A 12029-nucleotide genomic window follows, 5' to 3' on the forward strand; every position below is an offset into this window, starting at 1 on the left:
GGAAGCGGTGTCTGCTGCCAGTGCGTCTGCGGTGATGTAAGAGGAATCAAAGTTTAACGAGTATAACAGACACTGTGGATAGGAAGCGAACTGAACAACCTGCGCAGCACGTCATTCCACGTCGCCGCTGAGTGAAATTTGTAACGACGAATAACTGAATATTGATCTTTTTAAACATTATAAAAAGATGATACGGTTTTGACCTCCATTCAGCTTCCTGGACAGATTCAGCGTGATGTCATGTTTTGATAAAGTTTTATTTTATCTGAGGTTTGCGCGCAGGGCCTCGACTGGCTTTGATCCCTGACACGTCCACGCGGACCGAGTCATCGCCTCAACTGAGCGCCCAGGCACACGTCCAACACACACACACACACACACACACGCATTTTCACACACTGGTTTTCCAGGCCTGAATCAAAGCTGCAGTTGACTGTACAGCAGGATGTCTTCATTGAGTCGGTGACTTCCTGTGACTATTTTTCAAAGAGCTTCGTCTTTTCAAGTCTTGATCTCAGCCGATACTCACAAACCTCAGAGCCGGTCTTAACTGTAGTGATGCCAAGCAGAGAAAAGAGACGCTTGATGTTCTCAGCGACCGAGTGGCTGTCAAGAGCAGAAATACGGCTTCCGCTTATATAACTCATTTGGAGGTTGAAACAGTTAAAAAGAGTTTATTCAATCCAGACAAGGACATTAAACACATGATGGAAGAAGAAGAAGAAAGCTTTTGTCATCGTTGTAAATCATATTTTTAGACAATATAAGCATCTAATTTGGTAAACAACCTCACCAACCCAACCTGAGCTTTCTTGGATTCATGTACCTGACTTCACAGACTGATAATCTGGGCATCATGGTGCCGGTTACCTCACAGATAGAAGATATCGGCCCTTACTTTTTGTTATTTTAATGTATTTTGGTTAAGTTTTGTCCAACTGAGACTCTCCTTTTCATGCAGTCTTGGACAAAACAATGAAAGTGAGGACATCACCGTGTATGGTTTGGTCTGCAGAGTTTGATTGAACCAAACGAAACAGATTAGGTGTGAAAACATCCTCATGGTTTTAGAGTTTAACTGATTTCTAAACATCTCAGGAACTCCAGTTTCTCCTCATATCTCAGTATGTTCAGCAGCCTCAGGATTAAAACAAAGTTTTTGCTCAAATTCTCGGCCACTTCTATCTGCGTCTAGTTAGTATAGTTAGTGAGTAAGAAGTGTTTTTACAGTGTTGTTCACTGATCAATCAGTTTGATACCAGTACTATCCAATCAATCAATGTTTCTTTGTATAGGGACAAGTATAACCCTAAAATTAATCCATTAATTGTCAACTATTAAATGAATCACCAGCTGAGTCATTTTTGAAGAAAAAAATGTCTAAATTCTCTTGATTCCAGCTTCTCAAATGTGAATATTTTGTGGTTTCTTTAGTCCTCTATGACCGTAAACTGAATATCTTTGGGTTTTGGACGTCATCTCGGGCCTCGGGAAACAATGAAACATCGACAGATCGATCGATAATGAAAATAATCATTAGTTGCGGTTGTAGTTTGCGGTGCCCATCCCTAGACAGGCCTTTAAATACATAGAACTCAACAATAAAATACACTCAAAACGAAACTATTGACTAACAATGAAACATTAAAGCATCAGATGACACATGATGACTGTGTAACTCAAAACTGTTTCAGTTTGAGTTTAAAATGTTCTCAGTCATGATTGAGTTCTGCACCTCGTGTTACTGAGCCAGAAACCATGAGAGGTATCACCAATCAATCAAACTTTATTAGTAAAGCACCTTTCACACAGCTTACTGCAATTCACAGTGCTTTACAGATGACTGATGATGATACCGAACAATGTAAACATAAAACAATGTGAGGCTAATGCACAACAGGAATAAAAAAAAGGGGAAAATGTAATAGAACCAGTAAAATAGATTTAAAATAAAACAGATAAAATGCAAATGAAATACATAAGATGGTATAAAACATCTTAAAACATGCATTGAACTATTCTAATCAAAAGCAACTTTCAGCTGCTCATGTGTTGCTAACGCTACAGCGATGCTCCTGCTTGTTTATAAAGTCAGAAACAGAATATAAACGACAGAAACGACGTAACAGTTGAAATGATTTTTCTCGTCCGCAGGATGTGGACTGAACTATCACAAACGGTGTGCGTTCAAGATCCCCAACAACTGCAGCGGGGTGAAGAAGAGGCGGCTGTCCAACGTTTCCCTGTCGGGCGCCGTCCTGTCCGTTGCTCGTCCACCTTCCACTGAGTTCGCCCCGACGCCGCAGGAGGAGGTACGTTAAATACCGTCATGTGATCAGTTATTACCACATTTTGTAGAAGAGCTGTACATTTCTAGGTCTGCGTTTTGTTTCCTCTGGGTTTTCCAGTATCCTCCCACAGTCCCAACATGTGCCAGTCAGGTGAACTGGAAACTCTAAACTGCCCGTAGGTGTGATTGTGAGTGTAAATGGTTTTCTGCAGTGGTGGAAGAAGTACTCAGATCCTTTATCGCAATAAAAATACTTAAAGGAAAAGTCCTTTAAGCATTTAAAATCCTACTTCAGTAAAAGTGAAGAAGTATACCAGTTAAATTTACTTAAAGCACTAAAGTAAAAGTACTAGTTTTGCAGAAAATCAGGCTGTGACCTATATATTAAACACATTTAACAAAGTATATTGATACTGATGAGTAAATAAGCAGTGTTGTACTGTTGTAGCTGTTCGAGGTGGAGCTAGTTTGAGCTGCTTTGTGAGGGTCATAAGATAAATCTGAGGGGTGTTGAGATGATAGATTGAGTAGAGAAGAAGAAAAATAAAGAAAAATGAAGTTCAAACCATATTAAGGGGAAATGTCTCTTTGGTGTAACTGCAAAAAGTTCATAGACATCTGAAACATGACAAAGAGACGCAAATACACAGACTGATTTTATGTAAATACCACAAGCCAAAAAGTCTTGGAAACACTGATTTCATCTTTAACAATGCGGTGTGATTTATAAGCTTATCATGTGTATGTGGAGTAAAAAGTACAATATTTCACTCTGAGACGTAGTGGAGTGGGAGTTTAAAGTCGCATCACATGGAAATACTCAAGTAAAGTACAAATACCTTATAATTGTAAAAGTACAGTACTTCAGTAGATTTCACTCCAGCTCTTTATGAACCCGAACAGGATAAATGCTTTAAAACAAGGAAGGGAAATCGACGCAAGACATTTTGGAATTATAAGGAATAACAAATTTGGGGTTTTTGGAGAGCAATAACACATTTTTATCAAATCCTGCTTAAAGGATTTCCAGATGGAAATTTCCTATAATTTTCTTATTGTCAACAAATCTCATGTTTGGATCCAAACCAACAATGAATTGATCTACTAACAAGTATTGTGTGTGTATCCAAAGCCTGATATATCTTATTCCTCTGTGCTGTTGTCCAAAAACTATTAAAAACACATCAGTGAGCCTCATCGCTGCACTGGGCGACATGTTCCTTCATTATGAAGAGTTTGGTCACGTTAGTTTGTTTAGAAACGGCTCCAAAGACGAATAACAGCATCATGTTTTCAGTCTCCGGAGAGTAGTTCTGTGTAAGGCAGACGCTACTGAGCATGTGCGGGAACATGGTTCTGTTCACAGCTTCACTAGCTTGTTGTGCTACATATCACAACCTCTGGACTTTGTGCTGAAGTTATTTTATAAATTTACTATGTAGCACAAAGTTACGTGGTTTAACGTCAGTGGGAGATTTGTGTGATTTGAAGGTCTGTCTGTGGAGATTACGCTTCAGTAAACACTGGTGTTTTGTGTATTAAGTGACTAATTTCAGTCTGAGGTTTCTGATAATCTATCAGTCATGTTACACAAATGATGGGATCCAGGTTTCATTCGGGTGGTTTGTGTTCCACAGTGTTATATTTTGTTGTTTCTTTTTTGAGAGTTTTATGATGGTTGATCAGTGATAGTGACAACAGGTCAGAGTCGGAAATTAACGGGGGCGATGGGCAAAATGCCACTAAAAAATGTAAAATTGCCCTTGGCCTTTAAATGCCCTCGTAAAATAAACATTTAAAGACCTTTTGCTCGGTATTCAATGTGTGACTCAGAAATGGCTTGGACAGCTAGGCTTCCGTAGATGCACAGCCCCCGCCCCCTCCTCCCGCTCCGAGGTTGTAAGGCAGCCGCGACTGCTACTAACAGTCACGTTACCAACATGGAGCGTTTTTTAATTCGCGAACCTGTCATACGTCCAGCTGAATCACAATCAGCTGGAAATGAAAGTACAGTAGAAATCCGGACAGTCGCCTGACCCTCTACCGGTCTGCCTGCGTCTATAAAAGCTACCAAAGCTGTCAAACGGTTGCCGGTTGCCGGTTGGAGGATGGACTGGATGGCGACCGACACATCTGGAGGAGACGCTGCGCTGATGCTGCCACCTCCTCCAAAAAATTGCTGTGCGGGAACAGTGGTGGCACGAAAACGCTGAAGAAGTAAACTACTGAGGGCGTTGTTGATACTTCTGAAAATAAAATATACATTAAATGGGTAAAAATACTCACATAGTTATAATCTGTAACTGGGATTATAACTCAGTGTTGCGTCATGCAACATAGAGTAGAAGAAACATATGTGTTTTTCCCATCATTTGAAAAAATTGCCCTGGAAATGATCCAAAATGCCCCTGAAACATATTTTATGAAGGAAAAAAAAGTTAATTCCGTATGTTTTGAAGGCTTGGTATCCGTCTAGCTCACACTGATAACCTGAGTAGAAGTTACGTTCCAGTCAGGTGAGGCTGAGCAGGTTAAGTCACCGGCCAATGAGATGGAGGGAAGAGCTGCTGCTGTGAGGCTGCAGACTTTGATTGTTCGTTCTTTGCTTTCTTTGATTTCCCAGGGTTCATTTCTACCTCTGTTTCATTCATATTTTTGTCAATACAAACATCACTTTAGTTTTTTTGCACATACACATCCTGCTGACCTGCTTCTTTAACGTTAAAAGTGTCCAGTGCCAAATAACATCATCTGCCCTTTTTTTTTTTTTTTATGAGGTGGCAGCTCTACAGAGACAAACGAGTGACAAACACCAAAATACGCTCCAATTAGGTTTAAAACACCCAGGTGACTAATCAGCTTGTTATAAAACTCTCAGTTGGTCTCTTCTTGTCTCTTGTCTTTCAGCAAATTAAGAATTTGTGCGTATTAAAGACCAGACCAGTGAATATGATAGTAATGCCAGAGATGTGGCGTCAGCTACTCCATAAAAAGGATATAAAAGTCTAAACTGTGAATTCTGATTCAGCTGAAAGACGTGAGGAGGCTTCATAAAACACTCACATGTTGATGAGTTGTTACTGAAGAGAAAGTAAGTTTACAGAGTTCTGATTCACTCATAATGAGTTACATGAATGAAAACACACAGACACTTTCCACGCTAGCTAGATCTACTGTGTGCAACCAGTGAATTACAAACACACACACACACACACACACACACATACACACACACACACACACACACTGATGGCTGGAGGCAAACCACTGGATTTTCCATCCTGTTCAAACCAGCGAACAAAGTCAGAGCTTCACACACGCTAACTGGAACAAACACACTTTTATCAGCTCCATCGCACTGTTATCTACACACACACACACACACACACACACACTGCACCATCTGATCACAGAGAGAAAAGACTGAGCTGTTTGATAACCAAAGTTCTTATCACACAAAAATACAATTCATTGTCCAAAACACGATCCACAAGGGACCAGACAGCATGTTTTGCTTGTTTATTGCGGGTATCAAATTTTCATGCTGCAGTTATCGTAGGTGAAAATATCACGATAAGCGGTGTTATAACGATAAATGACAAAACAAGATGTTTGAGGAAACAGTGATTGACTTTTTTCATCATTTTCTGGTATTTTACGGAGCAAACGACTAGATAATAATCAACAGATTAATCGATAATTAAAGTAATCATTAGTTAATCCCTTGTCTGAACCTGGTTGTGCTAACATTTATCTGACACCAGCAAATGGTAAAAAAACAAACAACAAAAAAAACGATTCAAATGTCTTCAGAGGAACAAATTTTATAATTCTGGCAGAAGACAAGAGCACGTTTTGTTTCAGAAAATCAGCATGTCGACATCAAGTTCAAGCAGCAGTTTGTGAGTTAAAAGTCGTTTCATCGTGCCCTGTGTTGTTTCATGCATGTAAACAAAAAACAACACGTGTTCTCTGGGATCTATGTTTTTGCCATATGATGCATTTTGTCATATTTATTTATCACAACATATTATTACATCCCCTCCAGCTTTGTACAAACGTGATAAATCAGAATGTAAGAAGGAGGATTATCAAATAGTTCTGTACTAATTCAGGCCCATTGTGTCACATGCTTCCTGCTCTCGCCAGCACTGCGGTCTATAAGCTGCATGTTGCACAAGGACAGTCATTGTTCCAGTGGATAGAAAAGATTTCATCTGTGCTCTACTTACACGTCGAGTGAACAATTCTCCCAACTCTGATGTCTTCAGCTGAACCTCTTGAACTCTGATTGTTCCCCTCAGTAGCTTTACAGTCGGGGAAAACTTTGGGTGGATTTTTGCATGAATAGAAGGAAAAATATGTGACGGGATGTCCTTATTAATCAAGAGTGTTCCAGTGAGATCTGATAAACCTCCACACTCTTGCGGCTCTTAACCTACTCCTTAAAACATCCATGGTCTCAACAGGTACTCAGCCACTGTGAAAGTGACTGAAAAAACGTCACACAAGTAGCCACTTGACTACTTGCAATTACAGCAGGTGTGGGTATTGGGACGGACCCTCGGTTACTGTCACAGTGCCCGAGTGCCTCTTAAGCCCGCAGGAGTGTGGAGGTTTATCAGAGCTCACTGGAGTTAAAAGAGGATAAGGAGCTCGCTAGTCTGAGCTCCTCAGGGAGGTTGTTCCAGAGACCGGGGGCCCTAACAGAAAAGGTCCTCAGCCGAGATTGTGGAACGGCTAGCGGAGCCTTGGCTGAAGACGTATGGTGGCAGAAGATCTGAGACTTGGGTGTGAGTCCAGAACAGGCCTTTAAAAGTCATCAATAATATCTGAAAATCAATTCTAACATTTACTGGATGCCAAAAGAAGACAAATAGGAGTAATGTGCTCTGTTTTTGGTTTTGGTGAGGTGTCTGGCTGCTGCGTTTTGGACAAGCTGTAATTTATGTAGACGCTGTTGGCTCAGACATGTGTAGAGAGAGTTACAATAGTCCAGGCGAGAAGAAATAAAAACATTTATGACAGTCTCTAGATTTCTACTGGATGAAACTGAACTTATCTTGGAGTGTCTCCTGAGCTGCAAAAAACAAGACTGGACAACTGTGTAATCATGCTTGTTCAAGCTGAGGTGGTTATCAAAAGTGATTTTTGCAGTTGTGGACTTTATTTTTGGACAGAGAACCCAGATGTTTGTGGTATAAGGATTAACTGTGCCAGGGTCAATAATAATTAGCTGCAGGAAATGCTGGGCTGTCCAACATTTGAGGTCAATGATGCAGTTGTTGCATTTATTAATTTGATTAAAAAAAAAACATTTGGGTTAAAAGAGAGATACAAGTGAGTATCATCTGCATAGAAATGAAAGCTCACATTGTGCCTGCGGATGACATGACCCTTGGATAACATGTAGAGAGAGAACAAGAGTGGTCCGAGGACAGAGCCCTGAGGTACCCCTGCATGTCATCTTCACAGAGGATGACTGTGACTTGCCAATGGCTGCACTAAAAAAAATCTATCTTGTAAATAAGAATAAAACCACTTTAAAACCCGAACCAGAGATGCCAACCCAGTGTTGGAGACGTTCCAATAAAATAGAACGATCGACAGTGTTGAATGCAGCACTTAGATCTAAGAGACTGAAGATTTTCCAGCATCAGCAGCATCCAGCAGATCATTCATCACTTTAAGGAGTGCAGTCTCTGTGCTGTGGTTTGCCCTAAATCTCAACTGGAATGTCTCAAAGAGTCTGTGTCTGTTTTAAAAAAGCAGTCAATTGTTCAGCAAAAACTTTTTTTCTAAAACCGTAGAGAGAAAGAGCAGTTTGTAAAAGTTATCCAGGAAGTTTGGGTCTAAAGAGGGCTTTTTCAGAAGTAGGAGTTGGATTAACAGTATCATAGTTACAGCCAGATGTAACCCCCCCCCCCCCCCCCCCCCCCCCCCCCTCACATTCAGGAGCTGAGAGGAGAAATAAAAAGCAATGAAATTAAGTTATTTAGAAGCAGGTTTACTGTACACGAATGAGACAAAACATTCATTTGAAGATAAATCAAACTAATTATTTTTGTCTTTTCTTCTTTTTTCTCCATCTCACCCTCCCCTCCCTTGCCTCTCCTCCCTCCTGGTTTAAGCAGCGCCCCCTCCTGGGCGCTGGGAAGCGTAACTCCCTGCTGAGCGGTCGTCCCATCTGGATGGAGAAGATGGTCCTGGGTCGGGTCAAAGTCCCTCACACCTTCTCCGTTCACACCTACACTCGTCCCACCATCTGCCAGTACTGCAAACGCCTGCTGAAGGGCCTCTTCCGCCAGGGGATGCAGTGCAAAGGTGACGACACAGAAATTTAGAAAGAAATTATTGATCCCTAGCAGGGAAATTAAAGTGTCATACATGGCGTTACAGTATACACAATACAAAATTTACATTTATAGGCTTGGCAATAGATATAAAAAGCACATTTTCTAAGATGCTGAATGTTTTTTCTTTCTATTTTAGATTGTAAATTTAACTGCCATAAGAGATGTGCGGCCAAAGTTCCCAGAGACTGCCTCGGTGAGGTCGACTTTAACGGAGGTGAGTCAGTTTGACTTGGTTTCTTTTACGTCAGATAAGAAGTTGTGTTCTTAATTTCTTTTAAAAGGGGGCGTATTCTGCACGTTTCCATGTCTATAATTTTTAATCTGTCTACTGGAATATCTATCTCAAAAAACTGCTTATTTATCTTATACTGACCCTTTATTATACATAATATATACTGTATTATTACACCTATATATGATTGCTGGACATCTCATTACAAAACCATGGGCATTAATATGCAATCTAACTCATCCTAAAGATGTTGAATGGGGTTGAGGCTCTGTGCCGGCCATAGTCAAGTTCTTCAACACCAAACTGGGAAAACCATTTCTTTATGGACCTGGCTTTGTGTTCAGAGTAATTGTCATGTTGAAACAGGAAATGTCCCTTCCCAAAATGTTACCGCAAAGTTGAAAGCACATTAAAATATTGCTGTATTCTGCATTATCATTAATGGGGAACTAATATGCACATTTCCAGGTCTATATTTAAATTTTGGGGCTCTACTGGAATATCTTTGCATGATTTACAGTTAAAAACTGCTTACTTATCTTATACTGACCCTTTATGCAGCCCCTCAGTTCAGCCTCTGAACTGTCTGTAAGTTTTTATGTCCTGTATCAAACTCTTGACTGTGTGTTTCTGCAGAGCCGGCCAGTCCCAGTCTGGACTCCGAGGCGACCATGGAGGTGGACAACTGTGACGTCAACAGCGATGGCGGTCACAGCATGGACGAGCAGGACGAGCCGTCCACGCCCGACGACAAGCTCTTCTTTATCGAGGGTTCCTGCATGGACGGCGAGAAAGACGACGAGACGCTCCGAGCCATCAGGTGACAATTTCTGTTCTCTGGATTTCCCATGATCCTCTGTCTGTCTGGCGCCAAGACGTGACAACAATTCATTCATACTTTTGATTCAGTATTTGGACCTTTACCCTTTAATAGAATAATGCAGATGGTGGACATGCAAACAGTTTTAACTCAGTCACTTTTCAGTCACTGTAAAATGTTAAATTAGTGTTTCATTAGTTCTTTGTCATTTTAAAAATGATAAATATCCCATTTTGACATTAGATAGCAGTGAGTTAGATTCTTTTAGGCTTGAGAATGAGGTCAGTTTGGCAGTTTTCAAGTCTTATTGATCAACACCTCCATCGACTCCCCAAAGGGAAGCTTTTATTGTGTTAAAAAACAGAATAAAAGTCATGTATTGTCAGTTTCGGTCTGTATTCTTAATGATTAGTGTTAACGGGTTTCCTAAAATGCTTCTTCTTGTGTTTGTTGTGATGCAGCCCGTCCACCAGCAGTAACATCCCTCTGATGCGTGTGGTTCAGTCGATCAAACACACCAAGAGGAAAAGCTCCACAATGGTTAAAGAGGGCTGGATGGTGCACTACACCAGCCGGGACAACCTGGTGAGACGCCATCAAACGCACAGCACATATACTACACCTCGCATACAAACACATGAATTACACATTTACATTTGTAAACATAAAGACAGACAAGCATCAAACACAATGTAAGGCAAACATTTAACCTAATAAACACACAGCCAGATGAAATATACACTAAACCTACAACAAGAAAAGCAAAAACAGTACACTGTGATGAGTGGTATGTAGAATATAGTGATGTATACAGAACCTCGACATCATCATTATCATCATTACCCACTGGTGCAAAGTAATTAAGTATCTTTAATCAAGTACTTGTACTTTACATGAGTATTTCCATGTGATGCTACTTTATACTTCCACTCCACTACCTTTCAGAGGGAAATATTGTACTTTCTACTCCACTACATTTATTTGACAGCTTTAGTTACTTTTCAGATGAAGATTTGACACAATGGATAATATAACAAGCTTTTAAAATACAACACATTGTTAAAGATGAAACCAGTGGTTTCCAACCTTTTTGGCTTTTGACGTCTTACAAAAAGCAGTGTGTAGTCGGGGTCACATTTCACATGTCTATGAGTTGTTAACAGCTCCACCAAATAGTGATTTTTCCCTCTAAACTTCTCACATGGATTCATTTCAATAAATGTTCAAATGATCCAATATTTCAGCAAAAATCAAAGATTAGAGAAGAAGTCCAAAAACTGGAAACAGATTTGTGTATCAGAACTTTGTTTTTTCTTCTTTCCTCTCCCATTAATCATCTCACGACCCCTCAGATTTATCTGCTGACCCTTTGGAGGGGCCCCACCCCTAGGTTGGGAACCACTGGACTAAACTAGCTAACTGTATATAAAGTAGTGTAAACTAGCTCCACCTCCAGCAGCTACAACAGTAACATGCTGCTCTAACACTGATGCTTCACTATTAATAATCTAATGATGTCATGTATAATAATATATCAGTCAGAGGGACCAAACCACTACTTTTACTGCAATACTTTAACTACATCAAGCTCATAATACTTATGTACTTTTACTGTAATACTTTAACTACATGAAGCTCATAATACTTATGTACTTTTACTGCAATACTTTAACTACATCAAGCTCATAATACTTATGTACTTTTACTGTAATAGGATATATCATGCAGGACTTTTACTTGTAATGGAGTATTTTTACATTGCTGTGTTGGTACTTTTACTTAAGTAAAGGATCTGAGTTCTTCTTCCACCGCTGTCAGTCCCACTGAGACAAACCGCACGACACTTTTAGAAACCAGATACTTCTCTCAATCTGTCTTTTCTGATGACCTGTTCTCTCGTTGCAGAGGAAGAGACATTACTGGAGGCTGGACAGCAAGAGTCTGACTCTGTTTCAGAATGAAAGCGGAGCCAAGTATTACAAGGTAGGAGACCTGGTCGGCTCAGATCTGGTTTCAGCTGCTCGGCCAAACAAAGCAGCGACGTTAAGAGGTGACTGGAGGGAGTCGGGTTCATACAGTAACACACACACACCGTGCAGCTTATCAGACATGAACACATATCACCGTCTTATTATAACCAGATTATTCGCTGTAATTATTCTTATCAGATCAGGATGTTTTCAGCAGGTTGTAACCTTCCACTAACATATGACACATTTTTTTAGGAACTTATATAGAAAGTAAATAAAGCAAATAAAGGAAAATACTGACTGGACATTTCAACCACACATGGAGCTAAAGAGATGATCTTTGAGCTTATATGACTGTACT

General features: G+C 40.2%; 1 protein-coding gene across 2 annotated transcripts in view; it reads left to right on the top strand.

Annotated features, from left to right (window-relative positions):
* LOC137168905 (serine/threonine-protein kinase D3-like) overlaps positions 1-12029 on the top strand; it is a 59584-nt gene that overhangs the window by 32447 nt on the left and 15108 nt on the right. Inside the window, exons 5-10 of one of the 2 annotated variants that reach the window (XM_067571767.1) lie at positions 2155-2312; positions 8422-8614; positions 8783-8860; positions 9515-9698; positions 10160-10283; positions 11604-11681. In XM_067571767.1, the coding sequence (XP_067427868.1) occupies positions 2155-2312; positions 8422-8614; positions 8783-8860; positions 9515-9698; positions 10160-10283; positions 11604-11681 (815 nt within the window). The remainder of the gene's footprint in view (positions 1-2154; positions 2313-8421; positions 8615-8782; positions 8861-9514; positions 9699-10159; positions 10284-11603; positions 11682-12029) is intronic. The other variant, XM_067571768.1, reaches the window with a different exon arrangement.

The sequence above is a fragment of the Thunnus thynnus genome, chromosome 18 (assembly GCF_963924715.1).
Source record: "Thunnus thynnus chromosome 18, fThuThy2.1, whole genome shotgun sequence".
NCBI classification, from domain to species: domain Eukaryota; kingdom Metazoa; phylum Chordata; class Actinopteri; order Scombriformes; family Scombridae; genus Thunnus; species Thunnus thynnus.